The 25,245-nt window shown below is 48.6% G+C and overlaps 1 protein-coding gene across 5 annotated transcripts in view; it reads right to left on the bottom strand.

Moving 5' to 3' along the window:
* si:zfos-2326c3.2 (mitogen-activated protein kinase kinase kinase kinase 4) overlaps positions 1-25,245 on the bottom strand; it is a 62,886-nt gene that overhangs the window by 12,089 nt on the left and 25,552 nt on the right. The window contains exons 10-27 of one of the 5 annotated variants that reach the window (XM_035409645.1): positions 24,767-24,942; positions 22,246-22,318; positions 21,610-21,817; positions 20,379-20,528; positions 17,901-17,966; positions 14,782-15,006; positions 13,109-13,258; positions 11,364-11,498; positions 9,257-9,324; positions 8,890-8,969; positions 7,283-7,377; positions 6,123-6,235; positions 5,288-5,378; positions 4,634-4,807; positions 3,905-4,028; positions 2,480-2,635; positions 1,800-1,943; positions 618-752 (exon numbers count right to left, since the gene is read on the bottom strand). In XM_035409645.1, coding sequence (XP_035265536.1) covers positions 618-752; positions 1,800-1,943; positions 2,480-2,635; positions 3,905-4,028; positions 4,634-4,807; positions 5,288-5,378; positions 6,123-6,235; positions 7,283-7,377; positions 8,890-8,969; positions 9,257-9,324; positions 11,364-11,498; positions 13,109-13,258; positions 14,782-15,006; positions 17,901-17,966; positions 20,379-20,528; positions 21,610-21,817; positions 22,246-22,318; positions 24,767-24,942 — 2,363 coding nt within the window. The remainder of the gene's footprint in view (positions 1-617; positions 753-1,799; positions 1,944-2,479; positions 2,636-3,904; positions 4,029-4,633; positions 4,808-5,287; positions 5,379-6,122; positions 6,236-7,282; positions 7,378-8,889; positions 8,970-9,256; positions 9,325-11,363; positions 11,499-13,108; positions 13,259-14,781; positions 15,007-17,900; positions 17,967-20,378; positions 20,529-21,609; positions 21,818-22,245; positions 22,319-24,766; positions 24,943-25,245) is intronic. The other 4 variants (XM_035409646.1, XM_035409647.1, XM_035409648.1 and 1 more) reach the window with 4 other exon arrangements.

Here is a 25,245-nt window from a genome sequence, read left to right as displayed (position 1 = left end):
TCTCTCTTTCTCTCTCTCTCTTTCTCTCGACCTCAGGAAGAGTCAAAGGAAGAAACGCCCCCAGCCCTGCTGAGCTCAGCAGTACACACACCAAACAAACACACACACACACACTTTTCATCGGACACACAGCGCTGCTTTGCTCCCCTGTGACGCAAGGGCGGAGGAACGGACAGGGAAGTGATGTGATGTGGCTAATGTGGCTAGTAATAACACACACACACACACACACACACACACACACGCACGCACACACACACACTCACACACACACACACACACACGCACACACACACACAGCCCGCAACCCTCAACCTTCATTTACGCAGCCTACTCACCAGTTCCATATTTATCACTATATTTATGTATGTACTATGCATTGTGGTTACGCTTTTGCATTTATTTATAGAATTAACATGCACATACGGCTACAGCTTGCCTTTGCTACAGACTGTGTGTGTGGGGTGAGGGTGGGGTTACCGCTTCGCAAACAGCTGCTAGACAACGGTACAGTATGACGTTTCCAGGAGACACCGCTCCCATAAATGACGGATTTATCACACTTCGACGCGTTCGTCGCTTGCGATCGCTTCTCGCGCCGAACGGTCAGCACGTACCGACTTTGTAATGCACGCAGCCCTCCAGGTCCCCCACGGACGTCCAGCCCTGCCTCTTCTCCACTTCCGGGTCGTTCCGCAGGATCTTGTTTCGGAGCCAGGACAGGTAGTACAGCCGCAGCTTGTTCTTTTTACCTGGGGGAAAAAATCATCACAGTCAGCGGCGCGATGGGTAACAAGGTGAGGCTAGACGGATAGACGATCCTCTCGGTTCTGTGCTCTCATTCGACGGGTTTAATGCCTTTATCAAGCCGGTACCTGCTCTTGAATGGGGAAAGGAAGATAAAGACACACAACTGCACATCCTCAAACAAAACCGCACTGATATGCAGCTTATCTATTTCTGTGTGGTTTGAAAAGTACTATCTCTCATAACACTCCTGACAAAATCCTCCTTTTGAATAACCGCAGACTTGAAAACAGGTCAAGTGATGGGATATGATTTGATACTGAACAGGCCCCTAAAGGCATGTACTTCCTCCTCTGACTCCACAGCTGGGGAAGTTCCATCCTCATACACAACCCTAGCACTGACCTGATTATTATTATTATTATTTTTAAATTATTTTTGCCTTCTTGGAAACCACAAACCACCAGAGGTGAAAAGTCCAGGGGTCAGAAAGTAAAAGTCCTGCCATGTATTTCTTCCACCCATTAACTCAGCCAGCTGATTCTACTAACTAGTTCTACCTCTTGGCTAGAAGAACTGCGCTAAATAGCGAATCCAGGTGGTTGGAACAAAACACTGAGGAGGACTTTTACTTTCTGAACCTGGATTTTCCACCTCTGGAAACCACGTCTCAAAATCACCATTGACATAGAAACGGAGATTCTTGATATAACAGCTCTTCAGCAGTTATGAGTGTCGATGCTTCCGTTTTAACCCGAGATGATCACGTCCAATCTCCAGGTTTGAACTGCAGACAGTGCTGATGATTTAACACAGATGGCAAACCTTTATTCTCCGCATAGGCGATGATCTGTTGATTCTGCCCTGTTATTACTAGGGAGGGCGAGCGTTCATAGGCGATGTGCACTTATCCTCTCCGGTTCTGATATAAAGCGGAGTTAACTGTCTCACCTCACCTGAGACAGTAATAAGTGTTGTCTCGCCTCACCTGAGATAGTGATGAGAGCTGTCTCGCCTTACCTGAGATAATAGTGAGCACTGTTCCCCCTCACCTGAGATGGTGATGAGGACGTTGAGCCCCTCCAGGACGTCCATCTGCTGGAAGCGCCTCCTGCTGATGAGCGGGTACACCTTGCCCTGCCCGCTGCGGTCCAGCAGCCACAGCCCGTTCTCCGTGCCCACCAGCAGGTTCACGCCTGGGTTCAAAGGTCAATGCCGAGCGTTAGCGCAAGGAACCATGACTCACCGTGACTCCTCTATACCAGCGGTTCCCGACCTTTTTCCTTCTTGGGCACACCTTCCAAATTTACAGAATATGGTGGCCTAGTAGGCTAGAAGGCATTCACTTATCAACCAAATGTAGCTGGGATTTCGCCTGAATGCCTAGACAACGTTTCACCAACTTCACTACAAAAATGTTCACTGAGATATGACCAATCAGAAGCTCTTAAATACAGAGGAACGGAGGACAGATGAAGCATTGAGCGATTGCCTGCACAGCACACCCGTGTAAGCCCATATCGCTCCTGTCATCCGGGGACAGGCTGAACAGCAGGATGTAAATCCAATCAACTCTAAACTGCATTACAACAAAGGGCCACTGTCCACACGGCATTCCAGGCCACTGCTATCTCTTCGGCGTGAGTAGAACGGGAAGCCGTCATCACTGCTTGCGTGTGTGTGTCACATGTAATTCTGTCACAGACAGTGCTCCGCCCCCCTGTGTCCTCACCCCACAGGCCGGCGCACAGGATCTCGGCGTTGAACTTCTTCTTGTACTTGCGGATCTCGGGAGTGTCGCTCTGGGGCCGGATGTTGGTGGGGTTGACGTTGACCACGGACCCCTTCCTGTGATTCTCCCTCCGGACGGGCTCTGGTTTACAGCCAGCTGAGGGCGGTGGAGGAGGAGGGAGGGAATGCCGAGAGCGTTAACGTTCTGACATCATATCGCATTCCAACGCGAGGGGAATATTCACCAGAGGTGGAAAGTCCCGGGGTTAGAATACAAAAGTCCCTCCATGTGTTTCCTCCACCCGGTGTCCTGGCCAAATCCCAGATCTGGCTCTCGCAAACTTGCCACAAAAAATCATCCCCAGATTTAATTGGCTAAATAAATGTTCTCTCCCTCTCCACCTTCGCTAATGTGTGGTGAGCGTTCTGGAGCAAAATGGCTGCCGTGCATCACCCAGGTGGGTGCTACACATTGGTGGTGGGTGAGGTGAGTTCCCCTTCACTGTAAAGCACTTTGAGCATTTGGAAAAGTGCTATATAAATGTAATTAATAATAATAATAATGAACTCAGCCACTGATTTCTCTAATTAGTTATACCTCCTGGCTGAAGAATTGTGCTAATTAGCAAATCCATGTGACTGGGACTATTTTTACTTTCTCAACCTGGATTTTTCACACCTGATATTCAAGAAGCTCAGTGGAAGCAGAATACGGGAATAAACACACAGGCCAGACAGACAAGATGGTCAGAAATCCAAACTATTGGTAGGTAACCCACATCGGTATCAAGGTACATAAACATGTAGATAAATATGCAAAGCCACATAGAGAAATAAATGAATGGCCAAATAGACAGCCAAATAGATGATAAAGACAGCTGTCTAAACAAAAATCTTAAAAACTGCAAATGGACACAATTCTTACAGACTGACATGACTCGGATGCATGAGACCATGAATCACCAGACATCCTTTAACCCTTTCAAGAGTAGGGAATATATCTTTCAGAATTCAAGGTCAGCGTTCTAGAACTCCACTGCTGCTTTCAGTTACCAGCAGTGATTGTGACATCAGAGTTAGAATGTTCAGTTAAGAACACTCTTATCACATATTTGTGACCTCACAACTTAAAGTGTTGCAGTGTAAGGTGACCATTTTGTAAGGGGATAAAATTGGGACAACCACAGTAAACAGGGATGGATATTTCGGTGAACACAGTTGCAGACGGGGGTTGGGGGGGGAGGGGGGGGGGGGGGTTGTGATCGCAGACCACGGGGGAACTTTTAAGTCAAAACTTTGGGTACATTCTGTCCAATTATTGTGACACACTGCGTCCCAGCGGTACCTTTGTCAGGACGAATGCTTAAAAATGGGGGCTGTCCTGATTTAATCGGGACGTCTGGCGACCCTACAGCAGGGTACTCACTGGGACTCTGGTCCATTGGGCTTGGAGGAGGAGATATCTGCAGCAGGCGTGGGTCGATGAAGGTCGTGAATGAGGAAGAGGAGGAAGAGGAGCTCTTCTTTCCCACCTGCCCATTCACCGGTTTCTGCAACGACAGGCATAAATGACCACAAACTTCAGATAAAAAACAATCATAGACTTTTGGCAGCAAAGTCAGTTTCACACTTACAGTAAATATGTATTTTGCACTGAGTTTGATCATGTGTGACTCATCAGGGCCGATGTCAGTACATCAGCGCCCTCTAGTGGAGAACAATGAAGTAAGCACTCCCCTGCTTTATTCGACCACATGAATAAAACCATGAAGTTTCTTTTTAAACAAAGCCATTCTAACACTGCAAGTAAAATATATTTGCAAGCACTACTCTTTCAAACATCAGCAGAGGACTATGATCTTAGTTTCAGTAAATATATGTGTCTGTCCACGTTATTATTTTATATTGTTCCCAGGAAATGCTCAATAACTTCTAAAAAGGCATATGGGGCTAAGTTCATAAAAACACACACATTTTAAATCAAAAAGATTCCTTTAAGAAAATCCCTTGCTGAATCCCCACAGTACTCTCTGAACACAAATTGTACTGCAGTATTTCATTTTGGAACAGGGAACCCTAACATTAAAAACTGCTGTTCTCCCACACAGTGGACCGGGGGGGGGTGGGGGGGGGGGCTGTGTGCTTCAGAACTCACGTCCAGGTCAGGGGTGCGGCCGGGAGGGGTCTGGGGGTACAGGGCGTCCCGGGGGAGCCATCCGTGGGTCTCGAAGGGGGGGTTCTTCTGTAGGAGATCAGGGAGAAGGTAATTCTGACTGGATTCTGAGCCGGGGGGCCGCGGCTGGCGGCCGGCCTTAGAGCCCGCCGCACGCTGCGTGGACGAGAAGAACAGAGAGCGCAGGCTGAGCCGCCGCGGGACGGGACGGGACGGGGCGGGACGGGACGGGACGGGACGGGACGGGGCGGGACGGGACGCGCGCGCTCTTTACCCCGTTCACCCGGAGCACAGCGCCTGGGCTCCGCCCTACAGGGACACGTCCGTAAGGGCCGCGGCGAGTCTCGCCGTAGCTTTTCGTGTTTTTCAGCGACGAAGCGCAAAAAGCCGCCAAATTCGTTTCGCGGGAGCAACTGTGGGTACAGAAGCGAGAGCTCTCCCAGGCTCTGGCCTGAGTCTGAACAGCTCTCCGCAGCGCATTTACATGCGCAGGTGGCGCCCTCTAGTGTCCGTATTGCGCAGAGATGACTCAGAGTGGCTGCATGCTGTGGCGGTGTGGGGGGGGGGGGGGCTGCGGTGTGTTAATGGAGGTACGCCCCCCTCCCCCCTGGGGCAGGCGGGCGGGGCCACCCTTACCTGCTGCTGGTTCAGACTGCAGTGGGGCTGGAGGACGATTCCATCGGGGGCCGCTTTGAAGAACTTCCCCCCCTTCCTGTTATCCACAGGCCTGGAGGACAGAGACAGAGGGCAGGGTCAGGAGACAGGAAGATCAGTCCCTAACTGCTCATCACGAGACCTTCCACCTCAGTTCCTCCATGTTTCTGTTTGGAGAACAACTGCAAGTTCATGGGTGCACAGTGAAATGTCCAGTATTGCATCAACTCTAGCAGAGTACATAATGAGTCCAATAGGGACCGCATGATATGTACTCTGCAAGGGCTGATTCAACACTGGATATTTTACTGTGTGTATGTTTTTAAACTGCCCACAGACACAGTCAGGACATTTAGATTTTCCAAATGTTAAGTTACGAGGAAAGGCCAGCCATTCTGTAGATCAATGTCGGACGGTAGTCCGGATTCATAATTATCAGCAATCGTTTTCGCACAGGCACGAAACGCAGAGAGGAAAAAACGAGCACGCATGCAGATTCCTACTGGAATATTAATCTGCTGAATTTCGCTGAAAAAGTTCACTGAATGGCGATCGTTTAATTCATCCGACGTTACGTTTTTATGCAAAATGTCAAGTAAGTACTCGATAACGAATCCCAGGGATTCTGCCGAAGCATTTCTCCGTGGTTCATCTGTACTCGGGCAGTTAAGGCCCGGCGTGGCTTCGAAAGCCAGCGCTGACAGGAGGACTGATGGATTCTGGGATAAACGGCGGCCTCAGCACAATCGGCGAGGGGAACGGCGGAGGGCTCCGGCGGGACGGGGCGGGGCGGGACGGGGGCGGGGGCGAAACTCACCGGTTCCTCTCCTCCTCGTCGCTGCTCCCTGGCTCGTCGCTGGAGGAGGAGTACTCGGTGGCCTTCAGGAACGGACTCGGGTTCGACTTGGGCCCGGGGGAGAGGCCAAAGCCCTGGGAGAGGGACGAAGGTTTGGGGTGAATCGAAGTCGCCGCGTCACGCGTTCGACACCAAAGGGCCTGGCCGGGTGGCACTGGGGTTATACGCTTTGCTACCGTGGTAACCAACCCTGTTCCTTCCCTGGACGTCTACCATCCACCAAAAATATCTAGCTGTTGAATGAGGTGCGCTTTTTTTAGGGTTAGAGTGAAAACCCTACAGGACGGTAGATCTCCAGGAACAGTGTTGGGTTACCACTGCTTTACTCGGTGTATTGTTAAAAAATTACCAAAAAAAAATCTCTCTGCATTACTATGATGAATTAATGGTAAATGACCCCTGTGGCTTTAAATGGGGCAGATCAGGCCTGGAATTGACGTTCTAGCCTCGTTGCCCTCTCCCTCTGAAATGGGGGTGGGGGGGGGGCAATCAGCAGACACAACTTCCTTTATTTTTAGGGAAATGCATGCACCTGATCCCGACCAAAAGTCCCATTCACAACAAATCACATTATTCAGCATTTACAGCTCAGCTGGAGTTCCTCCCAAAAATTCAATATCACATCTTTACCAAAACAAATCAAACAAAAATTGAGCCATTACTTCCGAAAAAGATTTTTTGACAAAGCTTTTTACAAACACTTCATCACCTACTCAAATAACGTGTACGCAACACCCGTGCTGACAAACGGCCATGCAAAACATTTGGACAAAAGTACAGATAAGAAAGCGCGCATGACTGCTCCAGCAAACTTTTAAAAAATAAGTTGCTTATCATTACAGTGAACTGCTGAACATCTTTCATGCAAAGCATTTCAGAAATGTCTGCCATTAAAACAAGCCTCTTGAGCTTATCAGCAAATTTCTGTGCCCCAAGATGGCTGCTTGTGTGCGGTGCGGGCCCAACTCAAACCAAACACCCTTCCTGATGCGTCACCGATCACAAACAGCTCGAGTTCGCTCACAGGGCTTGCTCTCTGTACAGACCGTGAGATCACAGGTTGGGAGGAAGTAAGGATTTAAATCTGAGGCGTAAGATGGCGGACAGACGGCGGAACGTACCGGGTGCTGGAGGGGGGACAGCGGAGAGCGCTCCTGCGGCTGTCTGCACGGCTGCTGTCGGCACGGCAACAGGGGACTCTCGATCTTACAGAATCCTGAGGGAGAAGAGAGAAAGAAACAAGAAACTGTGTAAGTCCTGCCAATTCTGCTGCCACGTCACGCCCCCCCCCCCCCCCACCCCCCAAACAGGGACGAAAACAGGCGCACGCACACGCCCCCCCCCCCCCCCCCGCCTCGGTCACGGGTCAGTCAGGGAAGGTCCAAAACGCTGCCATCCCCCCCTCCCCCCTCAAAAAACGCATTAGAAAGATACGAAGGCTGAAGGCAATGCTTCATTCCCCGGGTCCGTGCCAGGGCCGTTTCCTAAATGACGCGGTCAATAGCTAATCCCGTTCGGGGGCCAGGGCTCAGAGGTGTGATCTAAAGCGCGTGAGGACACAGCCAGTGTGTGTTTTCTCTGCAGCCGGGGCTGCGGTTTTTTCACCACGGCTAACGACTCAGCCCTTAAATCCAATTTACTGTGTCCGTTCCTGACCTTTTTCGCAAGATCCTCCAGAGCCGAAGCTCGCTCGAGACATTCCCTGCGACTGAACGACAGAGAGAGAGAGAGAGAGACTAAAACTGAAAAGGCAAGGGGATGTAAGGATATACGCGCCGCGTCCAAGACCGGCTTTGCTTTTCCGAAACGTCGCGCATCGGCTGGTGGTCCTTTAGCTGCGGCTCTCCTCAGACATGCTAACAGAAACCTGCTACTCACTGAAAGTCACACAAGCCTGGGAGGATAGAGGACAGTGTCCTTAAAAAAACAAACACACACACCTCTGAAGTAAAGAGAAGTGCATGTTCGGTAAAAAACAAAAGCGACGGTTGACAATTTTCTAAACCACACCGCGTTGCACCCATTAACTGTATCGTATTTTCCACACCCATCCGACCACAGGGCTCGGCCTTTAGCCCCCGTACGCCTTCGCCCACTCCCACGCACCCACAAACACACCGCTCTCAGCCTGCGAAACTCTCGCTCTCAGCTCGCAAAAACAATCTGCATTTAAGGTACCTGTGCACAGCAGCCCCTTATCCCATTTCTAAACAGCCAGTGTGCACAAACACAAAAGCTGTTAATTTGAGCAACTGAACGGTTTGATAAATTGACTTATCACATTTTAACTAATTTGGACAGCATCTGATCACGTACTCGGCACCACCTGAAATATGAGCCTAATAAATTCTGACAATAAACAGAACTGATTAGGTTTAACGTTTTTTTTTTTGAAAATGAGTGGGAGCATTGTTTTCGAGCGCAAACGCTCTCGTATAAATCACGGTAATTGTGCCGGCATAAAACGGGGTGTCACCACTGAGTTCCTAAAAGGAGCTGGAGGAGAGAGAGAGGACAGGAAAGAGGAAAATGACAAAGAGGAGAGTAAGGTGAGGAAGACGGTGAGGAAGGGGAGGGTGGGGGCAGGAAGAAAGAAAACAAAAACAGAGAGAGAGAGAGAGAGAGAGAGAGGATGAAAGGTTGAGAGGAAAGGGGAAGGAGACCAGAGAGAGGAAGAGGAGGAGGAAGAGGATGACTCACCAGGCCTGGCTCTGGACAGAACACTAACCTGACTGTGAGCCGCCAGAGGAGCTGCTCAGTGAGGGGAGGGGCTTGCCCAACTTCTCCACCGGGGACGAAGGAAACCCACTGGAGACGAGCGGGAAGACCACAAAACGGGAAAATGAGGAATACTCAACAGCGGTGCGAGCGGGAATGCACATGCTGTCTGCCACCAGTGGAGGCAGTGTGGTATCGAGAGCAAAGCACTCTGCTTCTGAGCGCTCTCGTTCAGCAGGTAATGAAAGGAAACGGTGGCGTGTGTGTTCTGCTGCTTACAGTAACAGCTCTTCCCACAGTGACAGTCAGCGTTAAACGCACATTAAACGCACTGTGACGTGACACCTTCCTGGGGTACAAAACAAAGACGAACCCACCTCGACGCTGTCCTGTGGTGACTCAGCAGTTCTTTACAGTAAAACTTTGACGTCGTACGTTCTGGAACCTTGGAGAAAAAAAAAAGAAGAGATTTTCAGAAGCTGAGGAGACGCTAGGCATCTGCTCCTTTGCAAGAAAAAAAAAAACTTTTCAAAGAAAATCGCTTTTCAAAACACCTCTCACTTAAGATGCAGGTGCTGTGGAATGATTGCAAGCTAACTTCAGAGTGATTTATTCTTCAAAACAAATGTGCCCAAAGTTCATTAAAAAAAAAATCTTTCCTTATTAATGTGTCAGTGTTCAAACGAGCACAATGAGCAGAAGATTATTTGCTTAAGAAGATGCAAAGAATGGGTGGGCTTGGCCCTTCTCTCAGAACAAAAATAAGCAGAGGTGTGAAAATGTAGTAATTTGTGAAATCTCCTAATGAGTGATTCCGCGCGGTGGAACGGTTTCTGTGTTCCCCAGAAAAATAAAAGACCGGGCCCTGGTGTTCTTTTATTTTTGAGATGGAAGAAAGGAACACGTTGACGAAACTGGCCAGCTCGTTTTAAAAGTGTGTGGATCTGAATCACCTTGAGTGATGGGTGGGTCTCTCGCTTCTCAGTTTTGGGTGCCAAGCTTTCGGTTTTAGGTGCCTGTGCTGATGTGTCATCTCTGCCCCAGAGGGAAGGAAGACTCCACCCAACGAAAGAGGAACTGGCTCTTAAAATACCCTCCTCACAACCACCTCTACAGGGCTTACTGGAAACTGTGTTAAAAAAGGAGGGGATGTTTTTTTTCCACTTCTTCAGTTGAAGCATCTTTTTGATGAGTAGGTTTTTCGCAATAATTTTTTCTTCTTAAAAATTCTAAAGCAGTGTTCTAGAACACCACTGATTTCCAGCGCCAGTAGTGATTGTGACCTCAGCATTAACAGAGCGTTCAGTTAAGAGCATTCTGATCACATATCTGAGATCTCACAGCAGCCTGAAGGGTTAAGTTCTATGGGGGAACTGAGCAGCCAGTTAACACAAATCTAGGCCTTTTAAAAAACAACTGGCCCTTCCTTGAGGAGGTGGGGGGGGTTGTATTGTTTTCATACAGACGGATGTTTCTCTTTGGAGACCATCTCCCGTCAGTGGCATTAAAAAACACATGGGGCCTGACACAATGTCGACCGTCACATGAACCCCAAGGGCATTTCCCAACATCTCGTTGTGCCAAGTGAGTCCACTTCCCTGTGTGGCGTGGTGAGAAACGGCACACACCCTCAGAATTAAGGAAATGCATGCCCGCACCACGCCACCCTCACCACAACAACAACAACAACAACAACACATGCACACATATGCACTGCACACACACACTTCAGTACGCATGCAAAGTGCACACATACACACACCGCAGACACGAGGTGTGAACCCGGATGCACGCGCACACACACTCACACACACACACACACAAACACGCACACACCAAAAATGATGCTCACTTCCTGCATCTCTAGTCTCGCAGTGCTAGAATCATGCCCAGTGACATCGCAGCATGGGGACTTGGTGAATGACCCAGAAAGTGTGGGAGTTAGAGGCAGCTGCTGGCGGGGAAACAAGTACTGTGCAGCCCGGGTTTGTGAAAACATGGGACGAGTAACACATACACATTCACCGCGTTACACACCAAAGCATTTCACGACCGTTACACTACAAATTAAAGACTGGGCTTAATGATCTATTTACATCACTGTAATGATCATGTGTTTATTATTCTTTTAACAGACCGCCGCCTTAATGCAGCTCCACGGGCACCAATTGCACTTCACTGCAGACTGAACATCAAATGAACTGGCAAGATTTTCTGGGTCTGTGACTTCCATCATTATGACTGTACTCTGAGCACAGCTAAGGCCTACAGCAAGGGGGGCTCATGGCATCGCTGAGTCAAACCGCCATGTTCCTCCATCCTAAAGTTCCTCCGTCCTGAAGTTCCCTCCTTTGGTTACCACTGAAATGTAGGCAACTCTGTACGTATCGACAATAAAATAATCGCAAACTTACAACTTCAACTCAAGAACAGAGTACGAAAGCATGCACGGCGTGAGACTTCCCCACGTTAACTCTGCGCTACCTTAGGGGGGCGCTCCTCCGGGCTGGGGAAGACGTCCCAGAAGACGTCGTCCGCGGTGGGGGACACGGGCGAGGTGGCCATGTCCGACAGGGAGCTGCTGTGGTGGGACTCCCTACTGGACCGAAGGTTGGCGTTCTGAAACAGAGCAAACACACACACACAGAAGATGTGTGAGCGTACAGTAAAGCAAAGTAACACATGCGCCTGCACACGCTCACGGACACATGAATGCATCCACACACACACACACACACACACACATATACACGCACGCACGCACACACATAAACACAGACACAGACCCAGACACACATACATACACACACACAAACACACGCATGAACACATACATAAACACAGACACACACACATATACACACACACAAACACGCACACACATAAACACAGACACACATACACACACACAAACACACGTACGAACACATACATAAACACACACACACACACACCCACATTTCCATTTACCATTCTACAGTTATACCATGGCTCAGTTTAAAACATATTCAGCACTGTGGACACAGGGTGACCTGACACCTTGATTAAATGATTTTATTCTCTTCCCATCCATTACTTTACTTATTCAGGCCTTTTCTGAATTTCAACAGTATGACAAAAACAGAAGAAGAAGAAGAAGGAGGAGGAGGAGGAGGAGGAGGAGGGGAAGAAGGAAGAGGAGGAGAAGTTAAAAAATAGAAGAATAGAAGAGGATGGAAAAGAGGAAGGCGAAATGAGTCTCCAGGGTGAGAAGATAGATTTTTATGATGGGCTGACTAATGCCCTTCACAAGGCCAAAGTGTGGGGCACATGCTTGATGAGAGGGCACGAGTTTCCGGAAGGTTCTGTAGTTCTCAGGGAAGCTGCTGCTGCTGGCACTGATAACCATGTGACTAAGCGATAATACCGCAAAAGAGTTTGTGTAACAACAGGAACCTGGTGACCCCACTGATGTGCCTACTGATACCCCATTTTATCACAGGAGGCAGGACTGCAAAAAAGTGCTCAAACACACTTCTGTGTGTTTAGTATCTCGCAGCCTAGCTCAGCCATGTCCTCCAGCGCACTGCATCAAGCCTGACTTTAATTAAGCACTGAGTCAGCGACGCAGAATGGAGAAGGTGCACAAAGTTTGATAATGCCCTCTTTATCGCAGACATTCAGCTCCTCCAAACACAGATTACACATTAATCATTTAGCGATCACAAAACCCTCTAATACCAAACAAGGTTGGTGAGGTCAGAATATACAGAAACTAAACTCAATTTAAATACTGAAAGACAAGATTATTTTGTTGCTAACACATTATTTATAGTTTGTCATTTTCTCCCATTAAAAGGTTATAAAGCTTCAAATGCCGGATTGAATTTGGAGAGGAGTGCTGAGATGATGCAGGAACATATAACATAACATGACATGACATTATGACGGAACAGGTCAATAAGCAAACAATGCTCGCCATTTTCCTACCACTAAAGGTACCTACTCACCATTTACTTAAAAACTAGATAGCATCTAGCACCGTATCAAGCCTCACAGTTTCTGCCTCTACTACACAAACTGACAACCTATTCCCCACAGTCCCTACTCTCTGAGTGAAGAAATGTTCTCTAATGTCTGTGCAGAATTTACCTTGTGCTAATTTCCATGTATGGCCCCTTTGTACACTGGTGGAAGAGGTGGTGGAACTGAAGTGAAACGGACACTTGTGACGGTGGGGGTTTATTTACCTGGTGCACCGCGGCCCTCTGCAGGGCGGGTGTGCAGGGGCTGGAGTTGCTCCCGGAGCCCAGCCTGGACTGGACGTGCAGAGGGAGCCCGGCGGCCAGGCGGTTCAGGTTGGACAGATAGCCATCGGCCATTTTCCCCCTGTCATCCATCTGAGTGACAGGGACAGTGGCAGAGGGTTCAGCACCGTGCTCATTCACCCAACGGGCTGACAACTTCCCAGATTCATAGAATTGAAACGGGAACACACAGTGTGTGTGTGTGTGTGTATGTGTGTGTGTGTTTGTGTGACAGAGTATGTGTGCATGTGTGTGTGTGCGTGTGTGTCTGTTTCCACTATTTAAAAATGAGAGTGAGAACGCTGGACTCCACCTCCTCCGCTCAATTTAATTGCGCCACAAAGGCTTACGTTTTACCAGAAAAGAGTGAACAATGTCGTGTTAACCATGACCAGCCTTCAACGTATGCCTGCTACTCCAGCGTGACCAAATATGGCCATTTTCCTTTCGGCCGCCGATCCGGCGACTTGTTTTGGTGGGGCCTACGCGATGCCGGTAAATAAATGAGCAAGCCGGCTCTCTCCCGCTGACATCTGCAGATTTGCCGACTAGCCTACGGTGGGGGAAGAAATCCGGACGCTTCCGCTGTTGATCTTGCCGTCTCGGAAAGGGCCACGATAAAAACATCAGGGTAAACGACGCAGTTCATCCTGAAAATGGGTCCAGCGGACAGTGCGATGGGGGGAGGGAGGGTGGTGGGGGGGGCTGTTTCCTCGTGTAAAGTACTTGCCAGAATGACCCTGTTCGAGGGCCAAACAGCGCCCCAGACAGCAAGGGCAGAGCCTCGTTGCCCTTGGCTACGCTATCAACCGACTAGCCTGCGGCGGCGCGAAGCTATTAGCCTCGTCCTGGCAGGTCCTATCAGCCGCGTCTAAGCTTGCCAGGGTTCCTTCATTGTACCGCTCGCTACATTAGCTTCTCTCCCAGTAACACACCAGGTACCCGCGGGCTATTATTAGCCAGAGATATGCATCTCCCTCAAGTGTCCCTAGTTCTACCCTGCAGTACTTTGTGGAGTATAGAGTTTAAAATAGTGACTGGTTTTGTAGAGAGCTGCACACACCCTTTAGCTGCTGCACAGTAAAATGCCCAACAATATTTCAGCTCTAACAGAGTTTATATCAGTCCACTCTGGCCATGGTGGACTCATATAAACCCTGTAAGACTGAGCAGTTTACTGTGAGCACTGCTTTCAAGGCCTGAGTGGCAGTGGAGTAACTTTAGGCGCACGGCGATTCCAAATTGGGGAGGAAAATAAAAACGCTAAGTCACATTCTGACGATGGTACTTGAACACCGCTGACCTAATTTAGAGTTATGACGGGAATAGGCTATGCCTACTTCCTCTCGACTCTCTCTCTCGGGCTTGCTTTACACCTAGCATTGGGCAACACAGCGGGTCAGCGGTTTCACTTGACCTACAACCGAGGCAGGTCAGTGGTAACAAGGCAACAGACAGACAGCAAGAGGAGGAACAGAAGGTGTAAATGGCAGCAGGAGGGGGAGGAGGAGGGGGGGAGGGGCAGGGGGGCAGGGGGGTGGTGAGGCGGCTGGGGGCAGGGGGGCAGGGGGGGCGGGGGCGGCGGGGGGGCAGGGAGGCGGCTGGGGGTTTTTTACCGCTTTGCGCTGGCTATTTGCCGGGCAGCTAGGCGCGGCGCTAGTGGCCTTCTGGGGCTCCCGCTGCTTGTGCCTGTGGTCGTGCTGAAGCGAGAGCAGCTGGGCCTGATCTTTGGGCAGCGTGCGGTGGAACTTTCTGCCTTGCTGCTGCTGCTGCTGCTGCTGCTGCTGCTGCGACTGCAACGGCGGCTGCTGCTGAGGAAGAGGAGCGGGCTTGCCCCTTCGCTACGCAACGACACACAAACACGGGAGGCTAAGCAATAACACACAAATGCACAAACACAGCAGGCTAAGCAATAACACACAAACACAAGAGGCTACACAATGATACACAAACACGGGAAGCTCACAACCTCACACAAACACACACAATGCTCACAATGACACATATGCATAGCAGGCTCACACAATCACACACACACACAGACACACACAGCAGGCTCACACAAAGACACACACACATGCGCGCACACACACACACAGAAGGCTCACACAAAGACACACACACACACACACACACACACACACAGCAGGCTCACACAGACACAGACACACGCAGAAGGCTCATATACACACACACACACACACACACACACACAGCAGGCTCACACACAGACACACGCAGCAGGCTCATACACACACACACACACACAGCAGGCTCACACACAGACACACACACACACGCAGCAGGGTCACACACACACACACACACACAGCAGGCTCACACACAGACACACGCATAAGGCTCATACACACACACACACACACACACACAGCAGGCTCACACACACAGCAGGCTCACACACAGACACACGCAGCAGGCTCATACACACACACACACACACACACACACACACACAGCAGGCTCTCACACAGACACACACACACACACACGCACACACACAGCAGGCTCACACACAGACACGCACGCACACACACAGACAGCAGGCTCACACACACACACAGCAGGCTCACACACACAGACACACACACACACACAGCCAGCTCACACACACACACACACACACACACACAGGACGTGCTCATCCTCGGGCGTCTCCCACATGACTCTGCCCCTGCAGTAGAGTACAAAGATGGCCGTCCGTGGTTCCCCACCAGCCCTTTAATTTAACGCCACGCCATCTGCGTTAAATTCAGTCCCCAGCGCGCGGGACGGCTTATTTTTGGAGACTGGGAGGAAACTCCCACACTTTGAGATCTGCATGCATGTAAAAGCACGCCCCTCCCACCTCACCCCCCCCCCCCCCCCCCCACCCCCCACAAACACACACAGCACACAGCCAGCGGGCCGACAGACAGAGGAAGGTAACACAATATCTGCAAGCTTGCTCATAGCAGCAAATCCCTGCAGAAGTCTGCATACGCCTCACACCACTCACTGGTGTCCACTGTGCAAATCACGTCTAAGGTCTGCACTGACAGAGAAGAGAGGAAACTTCAGTGATAGTTCAACGCCCATAATCCTCAAGAGATTAAGATGTTTCCCCTAATATTCATAAGAGCGTAAGACAATATTTATTTTACGGGTTTACAAACAGCGGCCTCCAAAATTATTGGCAACCTTGGCAAAAAAAGGTGCACAAAATAAACAATCAGGAAATTAGTTATATTTTATGCTCAAATAAACAGGAAAATTATATAATGTTATACAAATACTACTGCTCGGAGAACAAGTCATAATTTCCTAAAAAGACCCTCCATATTTTAATCTCATAAAACAGCATAGAAGCTTTATTCTTGCAAAGCAACAGTGCACAAAATTTTGAAAACAGGGGTGGCAATAATTTTGACACATCTTTTTGGGAAGTAAAATTATTACTTATTAAAAAAAGCCCTTTTCTTTGAGCAATTGTATTAACCTACAAGAACATGTTTTTCACATTTTTTAAAGAATGCAATATGGCTCATTGCCTGTGTTTATTTCAACTGACCTTTTTTTTTTTTTTTTTTTTTTTTTTTAGCTCATCAATCTTTATCAAGGGTGTGACTAATTGTGGAGGGCACTGCATATATACACGCATAATACAATTGGTCATTTACCTTCTCTTTAACCCACACTAACTGCCACCATGAGAACATTTGTCTGCAAGCGAAGAAAAAAACCCAACTCTATTTTAAGGACTTGCAGAAAAACCCAGGGATTCCATCAGGGGAACGAGCGCTAATGTTTACAATGAGGAGATTGTGCAGGGAGATGCATAAGTAATCCATCACATTCGTGTCTGGCGGGAATAGCAGTGGTCTTCCCGGGCGAATGTGGAAACAGCACACTGAATAAAAGTGACAAACAACAGAACTCGATCTCGCCACGGTTAAGACCTCTGTTCATTTGCCGTAATCCCATAAAACAGCCTTTATTACCTTTCGAGTACATTTCTTTACACCGATCCACATTAATGTGGAGGGGATCAGGGGCGCGAAACAACGGCGAAATAAATAGCAATTCTGAATTAAACCAGGTTTATGGTGATACAGTTAGCATAAATACACCAGTTTAGCATTCTTCAAATTCAATACACTTCCAACTTCCAGTGTTACAGAATGGCTGCTCTGTATTCATGAAATTGTAAATGGCAAACCAAAAAGACAATGCTACAGAAAGGTGTACTCTAGGCCTTGTGCAGTAACATATTATTCCTCCTCTTCCTCTTGCACCAGTGTTTGTTGTGTCTCTGCTCCTCTTCTTCACCTCCACTAGCCTCTCTCTCTCGCCTACTCTCAACTTCACCTCACCTCACGGTATCACAAGTAACTAGGGCGTTACTGAGCACAACCTCCTCCTTACCCTCATCTAAACTCTCTCAACCAACAGCAGTCAAAAGCTCTCTCAGGTAACACCTCAGGTTGCAGCTGAAGTCTGAAGACCACAATTTTGGTCTGTTCTGAGAACACTGCTCCCTCACGTGCTATAGTAGATAGCTAACATACGATCAAACTGTGCTGTGCAAGCAATGCGATTCACATGAAAGAAACATGTATTCATTGAATTCAGGCCCATATGGCATGCACTGTATTTGCCAACTCCAGACATCGGTAGGTATAATTTGGTGTGAAAAAAACAAATTAAAAAAAAGCAGCACGTCAGTTTTTTTTCTTACCTGGTCTGTCAATGGACCAACCGGTCTCCCTCCAACATCAGTCTTATGTTTGCCTGAGTCTTCCAGCTACATTAAACAACAACAACAAAGAAAAGAAGAAAACCTTTTTACAACACCGAGAAATAAAGGCTCCTATTCGGTCAGCGACCGAATTCCCGTGAAAAACGTAAAATATTCAGCATCTGCTGGCTTGTGTAAGACTCTCAGCCCTCACCTCTTAAAATATTTAACCGTAAGAATCAGACCATCACTTCTGATGGCATCACAAAGTAAACGAGCTGTGTTTGCATGACTTTGCTTTGTGACTTTGGTCATTCGATGCAGAAAAACAACGTGAGTAAGACGGGGTAAACCCATCTCGGCGGGCCCCAGATGAACCAGGTTTGGGGGACGGTGTGCCTACAGTACGACAGACTCTCCCCTGTTTTGGGCCAAGGGTAAAAAAATGAATTTTGTACAGCTGACAGTTGAGAGCTACACAGGAACGGCTGCCCACTGACCATCTGTAATTAATTAGTAGGCGGGCGGCTCTCCAGGTTTCTGTCAAATCTCATTAGCGCTGTCGCGTGGCCCTTGCGAAATGAAACATGAACGTAAAAATCAAGGTTCACGTATGGAAGTACAGAACATATTCAGCGCGTTCCTCCTCCTCCCGCACACTGAAGGGACTCAGACACACCCTCACAAGACTGAACAAACCACAAACCACACAAGGGAACTCAGCAGTTAGAGTCTGCTGACCTGGAGGACATCACACGAGAGGCAGCTTTGCTGAAAGCTCTGGCTGAAACCAGCTGATTTAAGCTGTGTTCTTGAAACTTTTAGCTGGTCAACCAGCTGTCCACCAGCCAACCAGCAGTCAGTCAGTCCACCAGTTTGACCACCAGCTTATTCTACCAGCTTAACCAGCATTGACCAGCTTTGCCCAGCTAGAGACCAGCTTTGATCAGCCACAAGCCAGCTATGACCAGCCAGAAGTTTCAAAAACACAGCTTAAACCATCTTATTTTTCTTTAATTTTCATTAGGGATGTTCTCTGTCAGGCAGGTCCTATGTCAGCATGAATACAAGCCCCCTGACAGAGAGACAAAAAATCAACAAACCAGATTGTGGGACACCACAGCACAATGCAGTACGTGCTTACACTAACCCTAACCCTGACCCTTATCGTGAGCCACAAGAACAAGAAGCAGAAGATGTTATTTCTTGTTTACTGACGGAGGACCTGCCTCTCGTGAGATGTTCTGTTCTCCGGGTTGTGAAGACGTGCATACTTAACGTACGCGTCGGGATTACCGCACCTTTTCAGAAGTAAAACACGTGGACTTTTCAAGCACTTTTCAAGCACTTTTCAAGGACCGTTACAAAGAAGTTTAATGCGTTCTGCGGCTGCTGAATTGTCGAAACGTTGAAGTAATTTCAACAGGTTGCCATCTTGTGATAAGGACACCAATGACAGCGACCAAATCCAAGCACTTTCAGACACTTTATTACAAATTCAATCGCTCTGGCAACCTTGAAAATTCAATTTCTAAATTCAAGCATTTTTATGGATTTTTTTCCTTACCGTGGAAACCCTGAAACATGATCTCATTATTCATTCTAAATTGCTGAGGCGTATTCAAAATATTTCAATTAAAACTCTTCACTGTATACATAGCATTTACTTAAGGAAAAACTGAAACTATCGCAAACTTTTTAGTAAGACAGGCACTGTAATTCTCACCGTAGGCACTGTATACCATATAAAAAGGCCGACAGCAGGCTTTTTCATATTTTCTAATGCTAATATCCTTTAATCAACGGTTTTGATAGTTCGATTGATGTATTGAACCAAGCTCCACTGTGAAAAATAAGGGCTAAGCCAGAATCGCTGTGTCAACGTTCTGAAAGTATTTTTGCAGCAGTTGTATAAAATCTTAACCACAACTTGAATTAATAATGCATTGCCCTTGTCATAAGTCATTTTTCAGAATGGGTAAGAATGGCCAAACAAAAAAAAAATTTGATGAAAAAAGTGTTTCAAGACCACAAAACAACAACGCTATATAGAAAAAGTTTTAAACAACAATTAAACAACTTTTAAATATTAATGTGCCGAGTTACAACTGGAGATTTAAAATGAAAAATTATATTTAAAAAAAGAGCAAATAGCTTTAAATCGACCTCTCTCAGGATGCGATTCTGAGCTCTGACCCGGGAACTTCCTGTTCGCAAGCCGTTTCCCACGGATTTTGTGGGACTGGAACATTTCACTGCAACTCAAACTTGCCTACAGTTCACAGCCAAGAGGGGACAGAAGAAAACCCAGAAAAGCGGGCCGGAGTCTCGACCTGATTGGCTCTGACAGGTCACGTGACTCGCGTCTGGGCCAGCCATGACGCTAGCGAAGAGCGGCGAGCGCTCGGTCCTGACCCACATTTATTCAACAGCTGTTCCCCCCGATGAGGAAGTGACTCGGCCGCGGTCTTTCGCTACCTGTTTCCTGTCGCCTCTCTTCTGTCCGTCGGTCAGCTTGCGCCGCTCCTCCAGCAGGCTCCGCCCCTCGGGCTCCGGCTCCTCCCTCCAGAGCATCTCCTGCAGCTCGGGCCACTGGAAGCCGGCCTCCTGCTGCTGCCTCCTCTGCTGCTGGGGGGGGGTGGGGGGGGGGGGAGGGGAGCAGAGCACGGAGGTCATCACACCACGCCACACCACGGCACGTCACACTCCCGCACGTCTGTGCCCGCACACCGCGGCATCGTGTCCCGCCCACATTTCCGCTGCGAACAGCGACGCGGGACTCACCGTCGCGTTATGCGCTGCGACCTGGTGTGCTACGGCTTTCGCGGTTGGTAAAACAAAGACCAGACATATGTGGACGCGATGACGCATTCTGTCGGACAGACGCGGGGAGTTTCCAGGAGCAACACTCAGGCCTCAGAGAGCAGAAAGAGTCTCTAAATAGCATAGCCTGTGACCGAAGCGTTCCTTTAACAAAAGCTGTCAGACAGTGCGTCTTTCTAACAGAACTAATCAGACGAGTGCGTATAAGGAACAGCATTTCTGAATTCTCAAAACAGAAAAACCCCAAACACTAGTAGCATGTGTTTCTAACAACAATAGCCATGTGAGCAGCGCATTGTACATCTGACAGGAATAGTGGGTTGTGTCTCTCCAGAAAGAGAATAGTCTTGCAGTGAAGAGTGCCTCTTTAACATGAACAGTCAGATAAGAAATGTATGTGTTTCTAACAGGAAATGCCAGGTATCAGAGTACGTGCATCTCAACGGTAACAATCAGTTACCAGGACAATGTCTCTGGAAGTCAGGTCAGCAAAGTCTACCAAGCAGCCGGAGTGTGTGTCTGATAGGGATTAGGCGGGTGAGGAGGACAGCGAGTGGGGAGGAGGAGAGTAGGGAGGAGGAGGAGAGCGAGTGGGGAGGAGGACAGCGAGTGGGGAGGAGGAGAGTGAGTGGGGAGGAGGAGAGCGAGTGGGGAGGAGGAGAGCGAGTGGGGAGGAGAGCGAGTGGGGAGGAGGAGGAGAGCGAGTGGGGAGGAGGACAGCGAGTGGGGAGGAGGAGAGTGAGTGGGGAGGAGGAGAGCGAGTGGAGAGGAAGAGAACGAGTGGAGGGGAGGAAAGCGAGTGGGGAGGAAGAGGGCGAGTGGAGAGGAGGACAGTGAGTGGGGAGGAGGACAGCGAGTGGAGAGGAGGAGGGCGAGCGTCTCTTACATCCTCCAGTCTCCGGCGCTCCTCCATTTGCTGCTCAATCCTCTTCTGCCGATCGGCCTGCAGCAGCTTCTTGTAGCGCTCCTGGTCGCGGAGCTGCTGCTGCAGCACCTGCTGCTGGCGCTGCGCCTCCGAGCGGCTCTTATTCTCCTGCTGCAGCCGCAGGAACTCCCGCCGCAGCGTGGACTCGCCCGGCAGGTTCACGATGGAGCTGCGGGGTCAACGGTAAAGCGGTAAACGGACCGCATTTATATAGCGCTTTTATCCAAAAGCGCTTTACAATTGATGCCTCTCGTTCGCCAGAGCAGTTAGGGGTTAGGTGTCTTGCTCAGGGACACTTCGACACGCCCAGGGCGGGGGATCGAACCGGCAACCCTCCGACTGCCAGACAATCGCTATTACCTCCTGAGCTATGTCGCCCCACACACGCGCACCCAACACACACACACACACATGCAACACACACACACACACACGCACGCACACACATGCACGCACACGCATACACCCACACACACACACGCACGCACACACACACACAGATAATGCAGTTAACCAACCAATCAAGGTAAGGATTGGAAAATGATCATTGAACAGAAGAAGCTCACCTGATGATATTCAGTATTAAGAGTGACATACCTCGGCTCTCCTTCTTCCTCGTTCATCTCCTCCTCGTCATCCTCACTGCCACTGTACTCATACTCTGTCTCTTCTGTTCAAAAGAAAATAAGTTTATTAAAGGACAGTTTAAAAAAAAAAGTACAATCAGGGCTTGATTTACTAAGACCTTTATCACGAGCAAAACCTTTTAACACACACAAAACCAATAACACGACCAATGATTGATTTGTTTGGCACCAGTCGTTGGCTGTGATATTAGTTTTACATGCGCCAAAAAAGTTCTGCGCGTACTAAAGGTCTTAGAAAATCAGGCCCTCAATCATGAAGAAAACAAAAGCTCTCTCACAGACAGAGGAAGAAAAAAAACTTCTCCAAAAGGCCCCGCAACAGAAACAGGTGCCTAGCCACAAGCTCATGACTGCCTGTATAGTTAGAATCAAGGATAGGGGAAGAGGTTGAGATAGGACTGCATACACACAACGTTACCACTGCCTCTCTCCACTTCCAACAGCCCCTGTCAATTTTTCTCCGATGGCTGATTATTAACAGAGGCCTCTCTATTATTGCTTCTTCTGTCCAATCTACTCTCATTAATTTGCTGCAAAGCAAGTGATAAAAGCTTCATTGTGAAAGACAGCCTAAACACTCTCCCTTGCTCGCTATACCAAATCCTTTGTCTGTATCAAGAAGACGAGATCATTTCTGAGGTTTGTAAGAGATGACTTAATGCTATTTCAGGGAGGGGTGCATCGGTTTTGGCTCCAGAAATGTTCCATCGGATGAGTGATGACACTTTTAGGAAATAGAAAGAGAAAGACAGAGAGAGATGGAGGTCGGGGTGGAGGGGGGTGGGGGTCTGAACACAAAAAAAATGGGCATCTGTTTTTAATCCACAGCCAAAATCTCATAGGTTATGAAAACAGGGGAAATAACCTTGTGTGTTCTTGCGGCTGCCGTTTCAGCGTCTAGCTTCGGGGTTCGTTTTAGCGCTCACCTACGCCACCGTCCCGACTGACAGACGGGGGATACCGAACGCGAGGGTCAAGAGACTCGAATTACGGCAAACCCACAGGGCACAGAAGCAGCGCTGAACAATGTCATTACGCGGTCCGAGAGGGAAGAGGAGGACTCGAACCAGCGCAGCCCAGGGTGTCATTAAACGCCGATTTTTTTTTTTTTACGTTCCTGTTGGATGACTGGTGCACTTAATCCTGCCATTAGGGGCTGTCCGGGTTCAGGGCAGCTCCTATCTAACCAGCTTGGCGCAGAGTCATGGAACAGCCCATCATTACAGGGGAAAACCCAACCCGACACGATACACACGCCACTGGAAACAGAAGCCACAGGAGGCTTGACCCGCACATCCTTTTGCGCTGAACTCAGTTTTATAGTCCGTTCCTGGAAAACGTAGGAGGCAACAATTACATCCACTGAAACTTCACTTCGCTGCTCACCTGCAGAAATTTTTTTATTTCCATGGGAACCATTATTTATTTATTTATTTATTTATTTCGTTTTCCCCTGTTCCTCCCAATTTGCAATGGCTAAATGCACACACTACATGGCCAGAAGTATGAGGATACCTGACACCCAAAATCTCATCCAGAATTACGGGCATTGATATGGAGTTGGTCTACAGTACCTTTCGCTGCAATAACACAACCTCTACTCTTCTGAGAAAGCTTTATACTAGATGTTAGAGCATTGCTGCAGAGCTTTTCCATTCAGCCAGAAGAGTGAGGTTGGGCACTGATAGGTCGCAATTGATCCCAAATGTGTTAGATGGGGTTGAGGTCAGGGCTCTGTGCAGGACAAGATCTTGCACACCGTTCTTGACAAAACAATTTCTATATGGACCTGGCTGTGTGCCCGGGGACATTGTCATGCTGAAACAGGAAAGGGCGTTCCCCAAACGATTGGGGAAGCCCAGAATCACTCAGAATGTGTCTGTATGCTGTAGAGTTTAGATTGGCCTTCACTGGAACTGAAAAACCTAGCCCAAACCATGAAAAACATGTTCTATTCTTGGAGGCATGTGGTTTCAGTCTTATCGCACCACAGCCCACCAGTCTGGCTTGCACACAGATGAGTAGGCCCATTCATGCACTAGAACAAGACCAGTGCCTTAACTGGATGAGCTATTCAGCAGACCCCTGACTCATTCATTTGTAGGTTTGTCACATTGTAAATGAATGACCCCAGCATTAAATGTGGGTGATCCCTGCCTCTTGTTGTTTTTATGTTAACTATCAACACAAATCGTTATTTCAGTTAGAATGGTCTAGCGAGGAGATCAGATCTTTCTCATCCACAGCCAAGATCTCTTCAATGTCCAACATAAACCGCAACCCTGAAGGATTACCACGTAAAAAGAAAATTTATGTGCTAATACTTTTGTTCTCGCGTTCAATACTGCATCACAGCTGGTTCCTATATAGTGCCTCCCTTAACAAGTGTGAACCCAATGACATCACCAGTAGAAAGCGCAAAGCTCACGCGGCTCCTCTGCTGCTTCAGACGCAGGTGAGAAGTGGCCTACCTTTGTCCCCCTTTTTCTTCCTGGCTCTGTCCAGGTGGTCCTTGAGCATGATGCGCACCTGCCGCTCGTTGGGCAGGTCTTTGACGAAGGAGTGTCGTAGGAGCGTCTCGGTGTTGGGCCGGTGCAGGTAGTTCTTCACCAAGCAGCTGTCTACGAAGGTCAGGAACTTCTTCGACCTTGAGAGAGGACAATACGACACTCAAAACTAGCTGTTTGCCCACTTATATCAGACCGAATACTGAGTGTCAGCTCAGGTAGTTTGGATTTAACCAACAGGGTAGACAAAAAAGTGTAAATAATGCAACACTAAAAGGTGGGTTGATGGGTAAATAATGTCTGTGAATGAGCTCAGTAAAGCATAGTAAAGTTTTCATCTGTTGTCCAGGATTTGTGCGCATACTTTACATACTAAATGACAAAGCCAAACCGAGCCTGAGCATGTTTGCCGCCAAGTTCGAGTTCATGAGAACGGCATTCCT

Source organism: Anguilla anguilla, chromosome 3, assembly GCF_013347855.1.
Source record: "Anguilla anguilla isolate fAngAng1 chromosome 3, fAngAng1.pri, whole genome shotgun sequence".
Classification (NCBI taxonomy): Eukaryota; Metazoa; Chordata; class Actinopteri; order Anguilliformes; family Anguillidae; genus Anguilla; species Anguilla anguilla.
This window is presented reverse-complemented; position numbering and strand designations above follow the sequence as displayed.